We start from the raw sequence: 15,125 nt of genomic DNA on the forward strand, positions 1-15,125 counted from the left end.
CTTAGCAGAAGGCCAAAAGTATTTAAATAATTAACAAAGATTGCTGACGAACAGGGAAAGAGCCGTTTCTGTGGATATCGGTTTGGACATTAAAGAATTCCACAGAAAAATGTCACTTTCTTGCCAATTTGGTACATTTGTCTTGTTTTGTTGAAAATAACTGAAAAGTATTTCCTGGCTCTGTACCACTGTAGAGATGTGTGAAATAAACAGCTCTGCCCTTATCTTAGCCAAGCGAAAATATTTCCAGTTTCCCCAGAATTCCCCTGATGAGGATTAGCTTCTCTGATGATTAAGAGGTTCAGGATTTTGGTAGAAAAAAGCAATCCTTTAATTTTTTTTTCTTTTCCCTTTTTTTTTTCTTCTTACACTTTTAGGGAGGACAGTGTGAATCCCTTTGCACATATTCTTGGAATAATTTGTAGCTTTTTGCTCGCTGTCTCTCCCTTGTTGCCTCTGACTCCATGTCTAGGGGCAGAGGGTACCCTGAGTGCTATCGTCCTCCTGGAGCCCCTCATCCATCCTGTGTGGATTTGCCCTGTCTGCAGGTCTCATCATGCCAAAACAGGACACTTAGGGAAGATTAAGCCCTAAATTAAGTGAGAGAAGAGTTTGCACTGGGCTGTCTCACTCCTGCTTTACTCGAGTGTAAATCTTTTCACCCCAAAGCGGGTGTTGAGTTATTCCCCCATGGCTGCACTTCTCAAACAACCCCACTACTGTGTCATCGGGGGGGACCCTGCTGTCCTCACCACTTTTTACATTAATGTCTATTTTTACATCAGATAAGAAGCTCTTTCCAGACTCCCCACATGCTCTCACATGCTTTCAGGAGTGGATGGGGTTGGATTTGTGTTTGTGCAGACGGGGAGAGTTTAAGGCACTGATTAATGTTTACAATTTGCAAAAATATTCAGCTTGTGTTGGTCAGAGTCCTGATGGAGCCTGAATAAAGCTGCCTGAGCTCCAAACCACAGGGTCAGACATTTGGAGCCCAGTGTTGGCTGGGAGGGTTTGGAGCTCGCACCTCTCCTGAGGGTGGCCCAAGAAGAGGAGCTGTGGGTTCAGGAGGTCAGCAGTTAAAAGGTTTCATCCTTGGGATTTGATTCCTGGCTCAGAGTGACATCAAGCTGGGACTTTCAGAGTTCTCTCTGAAGTGTCTGCTAAACAAAATGCTCTGCAATAGCATCAGCTTTGTGTGGAGAGGCAGGAAAATAGCAGGGACCAGAGTGTGCTGCTAATTTAATAGAGGTTTTGAAGGGAAAAATTTCATCTTGGCCACTCAAGAGTTTCCCAACCTTTGGTCAGAAAAAGGATGTTGTAGCTCAGTGCCACTTTTCCTGCCCAGAATTGCCTAAATTGTGTTGATTCATTCCCAGCAGCAGCAGGCAGTGGGTGGGGAACCATTGCAGGACCACAGGGCAAACCCAGGAGTTCCTTTCGTGCCAGGGTTGTGCTCGCTTGGCTGAAGTCTGGGACCTCAAAGGAAGGGTGAATCTGAGCCCTGCAAAGAAAGGCAAAAAACTCTGTGTTTGGCTGTGGGAGCTCAGCAGGCTTGTCAGGAGAGGTGGGATGGCCACATGTGACACCTTGTGAGCCACAGGGCCCCCCCGGCTGGTCCCTACCACGCAGGGCTGGGGTCCATGTCCCTGTGGGTGTGCATTGCTGGTCATCCCTCACCTGGCACCTTGTTCTGCAGTGATTTCTGCCCTGGAACAGCCTGGCAGCAGCAGCCTTTGCCTTCCCAGTCTGTTTTCCCCCTGAGCCAGAGGCATCACAGCAGGGATTTATCCAGTGCTGGGCTGCTTTGCTCAAGCCACCATGAGAGGAACTGGTCAGTGCTGTGCCATCAGGGCTTGGTCTGAGAACCTCCCTGAGTGCTGGCACCAGCTCCCATCTTTATTTACCAGCTTGGAGTTAGTGATCCAGAGTGGCAGAGAAAGGCAGTTTATGTACTGATAATTCTCTTTTATGAATACCAATAGTACACAGCTGATGAAGTGCTGGTTCACCCCGCAGAGAGGAACACTCAGAAGAATCACAAATGCAACAAGTTTGGGAGAAACTCTTAAATATTTGGTCTTTTCCCCAAACAAAGCACTTCATACCTTTTTTCCTGCTGCTGTTTTCCAGGTGAGCAATGATGAGGGAAGAAAAACAGCTGGGGGAGGAGAGGACAGGCCTGGGGCTTGGCTCCCCTTGTGGCTCCATCCAAAGGGATGCCCTGTTGCTCCTGGAATCAGTGCCAGGAGGAGCCACAGCATGGTCTGTATTTCTAATCTGATCTCCAGGAAAAACTGTCTGCAGAGTGATTTGGGGATGTCATGTGTTGGGTTTTTCACAGGAAACAAACAGGTTTGCTGTGTTACAGTGGTTTTTGAGGCAGGTTCTAGGGGAGCTCAGGTGTTGATGTGCCCTGCGCTGTGCCCCAGCAGCAGGCGTGTTGGAGCGGCGCAGTGGAGAGCTCTTAGAAAACATCATAAACCAACCCCTAAACCACAATTCTCACAAGCTCTTGTTTATTTTATCCCTCTAAGCACCACTTGACATGGAGAAGTATATTTATACTTTTCATGGCCTTCATAGGACTAGGGCATTAGCTCCAAAAGTAAATGAAAATTCACATTTTAGCTGGATTGTGCATAATAAACCTGATTGAGCATAGGAGGGTCTCAGTTTAGTTCCCAGCTAATATTACACATAGAGAAATTCAAAAACCTGTCTGGAATATATTTGAGCATGTAGCCCAGGACATGCTGGCTCCAAATCACAAACCTCATCCTTCAGCTTCTTCCTTTCCTCACCAGTTCCATGTTCCATCTCCTGCATGTTTCTGCTTTCCAGGTCTCCATCTGGCCATTAATCTGGAGTCCTTTTTTTTCTTTTCAATGTCAGAAGAAACAGGATTCAGGGCTTGGCTTGGGTTTAGGATGAAGATTCCAGCACTCCAGTTTACCTGAGCAGGTTGACTGTGTATGTGCAGGGATGAATTAATGCCAGGGCTTATGATGCTGTTGAGCTGGGAATCACTACATCACCAGCTCTGATTTGTTTGGGTCCTTACAAGAATTTTAAGAGTCAATCCAAGTGAAATTCTGTGAGGACCAGGGGTTCAGCCCATTTCAGTCCCTGTTAAAGGAAGTTGGTGCTCTCCTGGCAGCAGTAATGACCTGCTGTTGATCCTCATGAGTTGCCATACTCCAAGCAACTCTTGGTACCTAATCAGCTGAAGTAAATTAGGTGATGAGGAAGCTGGAGTTGGCTCCAACCTGACCAAGCACAACTTATTACATAAGCAGGGCTCAGTTTGTGTTCAAGCCTGATGTGCTTTTGCTGCCTGTGCTGTATCTCTGAGCCTCCTGGAGGAGTCTGAGCCTCTCGCTGTGGTGAGGTTTTTATCACAGCCCAAGGAAATGGGATTGAGCAGGTTTGTCACAGAAGTCACACTTGTTTTGTGGGCTGAGGAGCGAACGCTCTTTGTTGGGAGCTGCAGGAGGAATTCCCAGGTCGCAAAGCCAGCGGGAAAGGTCCCTTTGGTGGCTGCCTGAAGAGTCAGGGAGTCCCTGGAAGAGCTGCTCACTGTGGCCCATCTGCATTCCAGGCAAGGATAATTTAAGCTAGACAAGTCTTGGTAACATTTCTGAGCAGAAGGAGCTGGCCTGGCCCATTTTTCACAGCTCTGTGGCAACACTCATTTCTGCTTGTCAGCACCTCCAGAGACGTTCACGGGAGCGGTGTCAGTGCTCCCCATGGCAGTGCCTCGGGTTGGAGGCAGCATTCCCAGGACCTGGTCTGGGCTGGCAAGGACAATCCACGTCTTGCCACGGGGTATTTTGGAATGGGTGAAGTATTTAAGAGGTTTGAAGCGGCTCCTGGCAGGGTGGCTCCGTGTCTGTGCACAGCGAGGGTTCTTGGAAGGCAGCACAACAGGGCAGGGGCTTCACTGTGGGACATGGGCAGTGCAGATGGAATTTCTGGTGGCTCTCAGCTACCCCTCTGATGTTTCCCCTTCTCCTGTCCCTCCTCTGCCCATCTCTTTTCTCCCTCAGTGCTGAGCATCTCCCTGGGGACTCTGGTGGACCCACCAGGCAGCTTGAGCAAGGTGTGCATGTGCAACACATCAGGCTGGACTTCTCCAGACCATTTCCAAACATTCACAGCATCCTTCAGAGGTCACTTTTTTTCTTTTTTTTCCCCACAGAGTAACTGACCCAAAAATTTGTCTGTTATTTTTCTTAAAATCAAAATATTAATGAGAAGCATGTGGGCTGTTGCCTTATGTAAACATTAACAGGAGCTGAAGTGGTCCCTGAAATATTAGGAAGCTGCTCTTGGAAAAATCAGCAAAGGGTGCTCGTGACTGGAGTCCACCTTCCTTTGGAAATTGCTGCAGCAATAGCATGAAATCCCTATTTTCTTCCTGGATTCAGCTTGTTTCAAAATTTCTTTGTGGAATGCTATTCATTGCAGCCTAAACCACAAGTTTTAATTTGGAATTTTACTATGGCCAAATAACACTGTGAAAACGTCTCAAAGTAGCAGGGCCTGCTCCCCCCAGCTCAGCCCTGTGAGCACATTGTTTCAAAACATTCCAGAAAGTTAAATGAGGCTTTTGAGCTTGCCTCTGGAAAATCCAATAAGCTATTCCTACTTCTTATTTAATGAAAAAGGTAAAATAAAATTCTCCATCTTGCAGGAAACGGGAATGAGCATTATGGTTTTCTTTGGAGCAGTTGCAGTGGCTGTTCCTCATTTCAGCTTAAATTTGGTGATTAAGGTTTACTTTTTGTCGTTATTTTAAGAACAGGCCAGCCCAGATTTAGTGTTGGGTGCTGTTTCAGCAGCTGGCGTTGTTTTGGGGGAGGTGTGACGGTAACGAGGCACTTCCACAGAGAAACACTCCGTGTTTGGTGTAACCCCGGAGCCCCCCACACCAGCCTGCTGCTCCAGGGGAGATCCTGATCACCCCTGTCCGCCTTCCATCCCTCCTCAGCCTGCTTTGGGGCAAATCCTCGGGTTTAAGGCAGGGTGGAGGATTACCCGAGCCGAGCGATGCCGCCGTGGGTCCCTCTGGTCGGGAGGGTCGGGTTGCTCCGGGCGTGGGCAGCTCCGGGGCCGTGCAGCCCGGTCTGTGCTGCAGCGCCCGGGGGAGCGCCCGCCCAGCCCGGGGTGGTTCTGCCGTGCCGGGGGTTCCGGGGCGCTCCCGGGCCCGGCGGTACCTGCGGGGGGCGGAGCGGGACCGCCCCCAGGGCTGAGCCACCCCGCACCGCCCCGCGCATCCCTCTGCTCCGTCCCGCTGCGGCCGCGCTGTGCCCGCGTTCTGTCCCTGCCCCGTCCCTGCTCCGTCCCGTTCCGTCCCTGCTCCGTCCCGTCCCTGCCCCGTCCCTGCCCCGTCCCGTTCTGTTCCCTGCTCCGTCCCGTTCTGTCCCTGCCCCGTCCCTGCTCCGTCCCGTTCCGTCCCTGCCCCGTCCCTGCTCCGGCCCGTCCCTGCCCCGTCCCTGCCCCGTCCCGTTCTGTTCCCTGCTCCGTCCCGTTCTGTCCCTGCCCCGTCCCTGCTCCGTCCCGTTCCGTCCCTGCTCCGTCCCGTCCCTGCCCCGTCCCTGCCCCGTCCCTGCTCCGTCCCGTCCCTGCCCCGTCCCTGCCCCGTCCCTGCTCCGTCCCGTTCCATCCCGCCCCGTCCCTGCTCCGTCCTTGCTCCGTCCCTGCCCCGTCCCGCTCTATTCCTGCCCCGTCCCTGCTCCGTCCTTGCCCCGTCCGCATTTTGTCCCTACTCCGTCCCCGCTCCATCCTTGCTCCATTCCTGCCCCGTCCCGCTCCATTCCTGCCCCGTCCGGTTCCAGCCCCGTTCTGTCCCGCTCCGTCCCTGCTCCATCCCCGCTCCGTTCCGCTCCGTGCCGCGGTCATGGGCCGGCCCTGGGCGCTGCTGTGGTGCCTGGGCTGCCTGGGGGGCATCCCGGGCTCCTCCGGGGAGCACTACCGCTACCTGTGGAGGAGCTGCTACCCCTGCTACCTGGGGCGAGCGGGGTACCCCGACCTGCGGCCAGGTACGTGGGGACCAGGTGGCCTGGGAAGGTCCCTTCAGAGCCAGGCTCTTCTCGGATTCTGTGTAGCCGGGCTGGGGCTCCCTGCAGGGCTCTGCCTCGGGGGATTTGTCCCCAGATACCCCAGATCCTGCCGGGTGGAGATCTCAGGCTGCTGGCCACCCAAGTGACAGACTGGTGACCTGACTGTATATACTGTGCTTTGTATGTATGTGCCTCTGCTTTGTATGATTAGACTTCTTTTTGCATTATTATTTTAATATTATAGATAATATATTATTATTATTATTATTATTATTATTATTATTATTATTATTATTATTATTATTATTATTATTATTATTATTATTATTCAGTGCATTTCTTACTCTGAAAAAATCAGTTCTGGCAGAGGGGGAGAGAAACAGGAGTTTCTTCACATCTGTTGCTGTCCAGCTGGGTTAAAGATAGCTCCTGTGCCACATTCCTTAAAAAGCCAAATGCATGTGTTTTGGTAGGGTATGTAGATTTAGTTTTTTCCTCAGCTCCAAAGGATCTCACCCCAGTCGAGGGTAAAAAATGAAATTGGGTAAGTTTTTAACATGAAAAAGTGGTGCCTTTCTCTGTGGGTTGCTGGGGCTGTGTGAGTGCTGCTCGGTAGATTCTCACACAGGACAGGGCTCAGAGTTACTTGGGGTTGGGTTTTGTCCACAGGGAATCCTCTGGCAGCAGTGCCCGGAGCTGGGAGCTGGGCATGGCTGGGGGATGCAGGCAGAGGAGCCGTGTCAGGGATCACTGCACTGGAACATTCAGCCTCAGTGTCTTTTGGAAGCCAATTCCCAGCCTGCTGCAGCATGGGAAGCGCTTGGCCAGACTTCCCATGGAGCAGGTGGAGGGGATGGAGCCCTCGGTGCTCCCATTGCACGTGGCTTTTGTGGGGTGGGAGATGGGGACACGGAGCCAGGTGTGAGTTCTGCCACTGCACCCCCCCTTCCCTCTGTGTGTGTGCTCGGCTGCCTCCACAGCAGGAAAAGCTTTGGAGATTTAGAAAATAATAGAGAATATGTGAAGATTGCTAAAGATTTGGGATGCTTGGGCGTAATGTAGACATTAAGGAATGCATTATCTCATCCTGAGATAATGCTAATAAATAAATGCCCCAAGCAGTTGGTTATAAAGTGATATCAGAATAGTTGTGAGATGTGCCAGACCTTCGGAAAGGGGTGAGTCGCTGCTTTGTTATTTGTAGATCAGGTGTTTGTCTCAAACTCAGATCGTGTTTGCTGTTTCCATCTGACTGTGTTGGCTCAAAGTAACTCTCCAAGACAAGCTTCTGAGATCCAGCTTTGTGCTGAATCCAACCTTCCCTAATGCAGAATTCATCAGATCCTGATCCTGACTCTGCTTCTCTCAGCTCCATGGACAGGTAGCTCTGTGCATCCTTGGCTTTATCTTTGGTGTGAGGTACCTCTGAGGCTGAGGGGTTTTCTCACTTTCATCCATCTCATGACTCATCCTAAACTGGTGTCACTGTGGGTTTGGTTAATTTGGTTCATTTTTCCTTCACTGCCTGAGCTTCTCCTTGACAGGTAAGAGGAGCTCTCTTGGTGTGCTTTTAGAGTCCCAGATGTTGTCTTGGTGTGATTTTTTAGGGTCTGTGTGCTGGTTTCCATGCAGTCCCCACAGCCGTGTCCCCTCAGCAGGCAGCTGCCGTGGCACAAGGCTCTGCTGTGTGCGCGTCACCGGCGGCTTTGTGCGTGACAGGAGAGAGAGGAGGTGCTTTGTGCAGTAACACTGTGGCTTTCACAGGGGTCTCGGGTGCCTTGATGTGCCCCGTGTGCACAGCCAGGGCTCTGCTGGGTCCTGGTGTCGGTGTGATGGCTGATGGCAGTGCTGGGTGTTGTGTTCTGACACAGCCACCCTTACAGGAGGAGCTTTGTGCTCTGCTGGGGACTCGCAATCCATCATCACAGTGATGTGGGCCTGGTGCTGTGATATCCTCTCCGTGAACCTCTAAATCAGCCTGAAACCAGCAGAGCTGTTGTTTGATCATATTCCATGAGCTCCTTCAACAGCGACCTGGAGGTTCCGTTCCCAGGTCCGTGTCTGGGAATCCGTTGTCTTCCACGGCATGGCACAGGGATATCTTTCACCCAGAGTGACAGCCTGCACAGGGAATGGGGTAAAACAGTGATGAAAGGAGGCTGCAGAGGGTGAGAGCAGCAGCAAGTCCAGAGCAAGTCCAGGTGCTTGTTGCTGCGTGCACCTCTGCTCAGCGCTGACTAATTCCTAATTGCAGCCCCATCCCGAGGCAGACGGGAGCACAAGTGGGAGCTGGGAGACTCTTCCAGCCCTGGTGCTCGGGGGCAGGAAAAGGTGAGCTGAGGACAAAGCCAGGGACTGAGGAAAAGCAGTGTTTTCACTCCATCAGATTGTTGTAAAGCTGATGCATCCATTCCCGAGGTGCCTTTGGAATCTGCTGCTGAGGATGGCAGAGGTGGTGTGGGAAAGCCCTGTGCATCTCCCACCTGCAGTGGAAGGAATACTGGCCTCAATAACTCCCTGCATCTCATTAAGTGCTTTTGGGGATTTCTCAAATGCCTAGTTTAGGATGAGATGAAATCTGAGTGCTCTGACTGCCCCAAATGGCCTTTTTCTTCCCTCCAGTGAGTCACTCACCCTCCCAGCCATCCTTCCCCAGCCTAGGGGAGGAAAAAGCATTCAGGGTAGCAGAGAGGGGATGAAGCATTGTCCTCTCCCGTGGCCTCCTTGCACTGTTGGACCTTGCCATGCCTGTTTTGTCTGCACACAGGGGGTGTGGAATAACAGGGCATCTGAATTCCTCAGGTTATTCATGTTGGGACTGTGTGACACATGCAAGAAATTAAGTAATGCAGAGGGTTTTTTCATTCTAACCTGTCCATAGTGTGGGATGGCTGTGCTCCCCTGCCCAGGAGCAGGGACTGTTGGGTCCTCTCCATTCAGCCTTTTTACTTCTTGAGATTGCTGAATCGTCTTCAACAAACTGGTACTGGAAAGATAAACTCAGTAAATCCCACACATGCTCATCTCAATGGATTTTAATTAGCCTTTTCCCTGCAGCCCTGCTCTGTAATCCAGGCTAATTGCTGCAGGGATTAAAGCCTGGCACTGCTGCTTGGCCAGACAGAGCAAACCTCTGCAGTGCTCCTCCTACCTGTACTTCCAGCTGGGATCCATCGCCTCCTCCTCAGCCCTGCAGGGAGATAAACTGCCTCTGTACTAAATATCTAATACTTTCTAGAGCTGCTATTGCCACTTTCTTCCCCTCTACATGTAGCTCTTGTTGGAGATAAATCAGTATTCCTTCAGGAAGGACCTGTGTCTGTTCAGGGATCCAAAGCCATCTCCTCACTCTCTGCCCCTTTTTTTTATTTTGGTTTTGTGTTCATCTTCCCTATGTTTGATTGCTGTGTTACCTGTGTTAGTCCATGTAGGCATCTGAGGTTCCAGGGAGTGTTTCTGCTCAGAGAAGAGGCTGGGATGAGCCTTCCTTGCAGAAGACATGAATCCCAGTTTCTTTACACAGCAGAGATATTTCCCTGCCCATTGATCCCAGCCCTACTCCCCAGCCCTTGCTGCATTGGGCTCCTGCCTCAGTTGGCTTTGCCTGGTACCCACTGCCCTGTGCATGCAGAGCAGGGCTTGGCAGGCTCTGTCCTGGCACGGCTCTGGCTTGCTCAGAGTCAGCTGAAGAGAAGCCTGTATGCTTCTCATTTTCTTTCCTTTGGTAATACTAATTTCAAGCAGATTTTGTCAGCTATCCAGTAGGAAAATAACCCCGCCGTGCCACGAACCGCAGCACACGCAGTGTCACGTAGGGCTCTGGCTCCTGCTGCCAGGACCTGTACCAGGGGCAACGTGACCCTTCACAGAGCTGCTCCTCGTGGCCCTGGGAGCAGCTCCTGCTGCTTCCCAGTCCATGTTCCCGGCTGAGTCGCTCGCTGGTGAGCCTCAGGCACGCCTGGAGATGCTGCCACTGCCAGGGTTGGCTGGTGGATCTGCCCCCTCCCTCCCCCTGGGCACAGTTTTGTTTTGGTCACACCACTGTGCAGGGTGTCCCAAAATCTCCCTGGCGCTGCAGAGAAGATCAGAGGGACTCCGGGAGGGGGTGGGTTATGTGGAGCCAGGGGAGGTGATGGGTGATTCTACGGCCACGGCACAAGGAAGGACTGGCTGCTCTCCCAGAGCAGGAGGGGGTTGGGGTGGGGACAGTGCTGGAATCATGGAGATTTAGAAGGTGAAAAGTACAAAGGGGGAAGAGGAGACATGGAGAGAGGAGATGTAAAATTACTGAGTATGAGTAATGGGGTGAAAGTAAGAAGTTTACTTAACACATCACTAAATTTCTTGGACAGTAAATTCTCTATGGTTTCAGATTAGAGTTGAAGGGAAGCAGTGGAATAGTCATTTAAATTCAGACCAAAAAACTTTATTATGCTATGTAAAACCTTCCCAAACCCCAGTTTTCCTGTTCTTGAACTGAATAGAGCCAGTTCTCTGTATTAATAGCTAATCCTGCCCACAGAGATGAGTAGGGAGTGCCTCAGGGCCTCTAGGGCTCTGTAGTATCCCAAATGTGTGCAGAGGAAAATGATTTAATCAGAATTAGGTTGCTTTCACCAGCATCTCAGACTCATGCCATCACATTTTTCTCCTTGAAAAGCTGCTTTGGCTCACTCTTCAGAGAGCATCACTCAAAGCTTGTTTCACCTCAAAAATCTATTCATTTTCCTTTCTTTCATTGCTAAGTGTCTGTCTTGGAAAAATCAGGAAGAAAATACTAGAACCTCCTAAAAGGTTCAGTCCACTGAATAAAGGGCTGGCATTACAGAAATGAGCATTTTGCTGGGTTGCTGGAGACCGCAGCTGCAGTGGGAGCTCTGCAGGAGGAGCCCAGCATGGCCAGTGTAGCAGGACACCCCAAGACAAGGTTGAGGGTTCTCTGGGAATCACTGCGACAGGAGGGCTTTTTATGATCTCTGAGCTTTAGGTTTTAATGTTTTAAGCCTTGCTAAGAAAAGTGTTCTGAGAAAAGAGTAATTCTGTATTATCACTGCAGAGCTCAGAAACACCAACTCAAAACAGGCGTCACCTTTCCCACTTCACTTCCCGTTCCGTTCCTGACCCAGACCTTCCCTTGCTGCTGGCTGATTTTCTTGGCAATTAATCTGACGACCGTAAAAATTGGCTCAGCCAAGCTGCGTTTCTCCTTTCTGTGTGTCCTTTGCCTGCCCAGTGGGAGCTGTGGGTGAAGCGGGGCTGGGGTTGGGCACCGGGCGCAGGGCTGGGCACGTTCCTGCACCTCTGGCGTGCAAGGACGCGGCCGGGCCCCCACCCTGCCATGATTCACTCAGGAAATGTTTCTTTATCTTCTTAGTAACAGTTGTGGATGGGACGGAGATGGGAACTCAGCTCGGCTCGGGGCGGTCCTCGCTGGGAGGGGCATGGTGAGCTGGAGGTGCAGAAAGTGCAAAGAGAAACACGAGAAGACCCAAAGCTGCTGGAGTTTTTCTGTCCATGGGGAAGGGAATGGCTGGTTGGGTGCTTTGCTGTTCGTGTGGATCTGGATCCCCCCTGTGATCCTTTCCAGTCTCAAAGGTGGTGTAGGTGCACACCTGTGCACCCACAAATGACAGGAATTAAGGAACTGTGCAGCTCTGTCCACATCATCTCCAAATTTCTGATTATGGCACAGGAAGAAATCTGCCCCAGAAACTTAAAATTTCCTTTGACGAGCGAGGAAGTGTAAAATGTGAATTAATTCATTATCTTGGAGTCAGTGGGAAAGGTGACCCTTGTCAGGTGATCAGATGAGGATGGTTTGTGCTGACTGATAAGTAAGATGGGGTTTTTGTGGTTGCTGTTCACTGATTGCAGGTTTGTCCCTGGAATTTCACCAATAGCTTAGCTGACTGAACATAACAAAATGGGGCCGATCTTGTTCCCTTTGCTTTCATTCCTCAGATCTGGAGCCCAGCAACGAGGATAAATATTCCTGAGCTCAGACACCTTCCTGTCCACTCGCCTGAGTTTTTGACCTCTCTTGCCTTGCTTTTTTTTTGCAGATGTTGACGAGTGTCAGGTGCACAATGGGGGCTGCCAGCACCGCTGTGTGAACACCCTGGGCTCCTACTACTGCGAGTGCCAGCCCGGCTTCCGCCTGCACACGGACGGCAGGACCTGCCTCGGTAAGGCTCCCCTGGGAATTCCTTGGGAGCCTCTTGTTCTTTGCAGCCCTTTTCCTACCAGTAAATCCATGGCACTGTACAGAAATCCTTGATTTCCTCACTCCCACCCATCCTCTGCCTGGAATATGAAATGATGCTGCTGGGTTGTGTGTTGTTCTTGTCCCTGTGTTTTCCCTCACAGTTTCCGTCCCTGGGTTCAAAACACTTAGTGCTCTTCCATTGTAGTCATGTGCAACTGGGGCTGCTTTGCTGGCCCTGAGTTTATTCTGGTTCGGGAGAAGTAACTCCCAAGTGCTTTGGTGCCTCTGCTTTTGATACAGGGTAAGTCAAATACGGCATTCTCAGAACAGATACATAAATAAAATTATGTGAAATCTCAAGTCAGGCTTCATTTTGACCTCAGTATTTTCCCAGCCCATGCTGTGGGCAGCAGATGTGATGGACAAGTGATAATAAATGTGGCTGTGTGGGGAATTGAGGCCATAATAATCCAAAACCTTCTTCTCTGGGATGGTGGTCATGCATCCTCTTGGATGGTGCTTGTCCAACCATCACCATCCAGGCACCAGGTTTGCCCTGCAGCTGATTCTGGGGCCAATTCCTTGAAATGTTATCTGCCAGCCCCAAACTGGAAGCTCAGAGTAGAACTCAGATGCCTCCAGCATTTATGGCTGTTTTAATTAAAACATTTCTCCCCCACAGCTTCATTTGACACATTTTTCCATTATTTGAGGGTTATTTTCATGCAAGTGGAAAGAATTCCTGAGTGCTGGTGTTTGCAGAGACCATTTGCTGGGTTTTCTCGGAACACAGTCACTCTCCAGAGTCTTCTGTGCGAGCCTGTGTGTTCCAGTTTGCAATGGCTATGTGAGCAGGAAAAATCCATCCAGGGAAGCTTTACCCACCGTGCCCAGCTCTGCACTGGCGCACATCTGGCCACAGCTGCCTCCAGCACATAATGACACCCAAACAAGTGAGATTTAAGGTGCAAGATCCCCAAGCACCCCATATTTCACTGGAAAAATCCAGAAGGAAGAGGATGGCAAATAAGGGACCAAGCCAGCCCTGGCAGCCCGCTGCTGCTCCAGCCCTGAACTCGAGCGCTCGTGTCGGGGTGACGCGCTGCTGCCGCTCACATGTAAGTGTGCTGTGGTCTGTCATCTCCTAATTGGCCAGTCTGGAATATGTTGCTCCCTTTCATGTGGCATGCAGCAATCCTGCAGCTGCCTGCGCCTCGCAGAATAAAACGTGGGACAGACTGACACGGGGAGTTCCTGGCAGCGCCAGCCCCAGAAGGTGGAACAGTTTTCAAGGAAAGCATAAAATGGGTCGCTATAGGGAGGAATCTCTTCTTTAAGAGGAATTTGCATCATTTTCTTTCACTCTCCAGGCTTCCCTGCTGGAGCATTCCCACAGGATCCAGGCAGGCAGGGCTGCCCTGCTCTGGCTGCCTGTGCCCAGTGCTGCAAACCTGCTTTGCATTAAACTTGTGAGCGAGTATTTGCCATAATGTGCAGTGCTGGAATTCATCTGCCAAAAGTGAGGGGTCTCTGTTCATGAAATCTGATCCATAGGAATGAGTGGGGCAGTTTCTGAACCTGTGGGGAGCAGAGCCTGAAGGATCTGGTCTGATCTGCAGTGACTTTGTGGTGCTGGTACCGTTGGGATCCAGAGCACCCAGGAAATCAGAGCAGACCAGGCAAGGCAAATAAAAACCTCTCACTGCTCAATTATCTAATAATGTTTCTAAAATATCAACAGAGTGGGATCTAAAATGGGGCTTTCTCATTTCAGGACTGGTGGCTTTTTCTCTTTACGCTTTTGTGCCTGTCCACATGTGTATGTCACACCTTCACAGAGCTCTGTACTAACCCATTAAACTGGATATGAGGAGGGGTGGAATATCTCTTCTTTCCAAGAGCTCAGAACAGAGCTCAGGCTCAGAGGTGACTCCTTTGCTGGTGTTTGTGGCTGTCCTGTTGTACCCACAGACACCAGACTGCCCTGTGGTCCATTCTGAGGGATTTGGGGTAACTGCTCAGAGCTGCTTTTCTCTTCAAGCTGGGATGTCCTCTCATTTTCTGTAGAGATTCTGTGCTGTTAAAACACAAAATGTTGCCACTACATATAGGGAATAGTCTAGGAATGAAGGGAACTGGAGAAAGTGACCATCCCATCCCACCCATCCCACCCATCCCATCCATCTCCTGCTCAGGGAAGCTTGTAGCTCCACACTGGGACAAGCACAAATTTGGGCTGTAGGAAGCTCCTGACAGCCCCAGCGAGTGTGTTCTGGAGACAGCAAGAGGCCTTTGCAGTCAAGTTTCTAGTTAAGGGCTGTCAAATCATGGACCTAATTCTTTAAATGCTTTCTGGTGCCCACAAAACCCACAAAGGCTCTGATGATGGATTGGCAGTGCTGAGCTGGAGCTCCAGAATTCTCCCAAAATGCGCTGGCGTGGCCAAGGCAGCTCTCCAGGGTTAGCTGGTACCTGGGGCTGTGACTCAGGACAGCACAAAAATGGCTTAAAATCCCCTTCCTGTGCCCAACTCTGCTGTGCTCTGCAGCTCTGTTGTGCAGGATCCTTTTGTTGTGCCATTGTTCAAATTGCTGCTGAGAGAGAGAGAAAAGGAGCAGCCGCTTCCATTGTGAGTGAAACAGAACAAAGAGAGGCCTTGGGCGTCCTGAAATTACCTCTTTCTTTATCAGAACCACATGGGCAGGAGGCAGGAAGCTGACATCTCCAGGTCCTTCTCCACTGTTTCAGCAGAGGGATGCAGGCCAGGCCAAGGGGTTTAATGGGAGCCAATTGCTTTTGTTGGCCTGCGGAGCAGAGGGATGGTCTGGATTAACACACAACATGTTTCTGGAAGT

At 50.8% G+C, this 15,125-nt stretch overlaps 1 protein-coding gene across 2 annotated transcripts in view; it reads left to right on the forward strand.

Annotated features, from left to right (window-relative positions):
- The window catches only part of MEGF6 (multiple EGF like domains 6), a 74,824-nt gene that overhangs the window by 33,782 nt on the left and 25,917 nt on the right, over positions 1–15,125 (forward strand). The window contains exons 1-2 of one of the 2 annotated variants that reach the window (XM_088066458.1): positions 5,678–6,044; positions 12,128–12,250. In XM_088066458.1, coding sequence (XP_087922584.1) covers positions 5,903–6,044; positions 12,128–12,250 — 265 coding nt within the window. In that variant the 5' untranslated portion in view covers positions 5,678–5,902. Of the gene's footprint in view, positions 1–5,677; positions 6,045–12,127; positions 12,251–15,125 lie in introns of those variants that run through there. The other variant, XM_088066457.1, reaches the window with a different exon arrangement.

This window comes from Pseudopodoces humilis, chromosome 24, assembly GCF_049639895.1.
Source record: "Pseudopodoces humilis isolate 2021_Gansu_Grassland_sample_001 chromosome 24, ASM4963989v1, whole genome shotgun sequence".
Lineage (NCBI taxonomy): Eukaryota > Metazoa > Chordata > Aves > Passeriformes > Paridae > Pseudopodoces > Pseudopodoces humilis.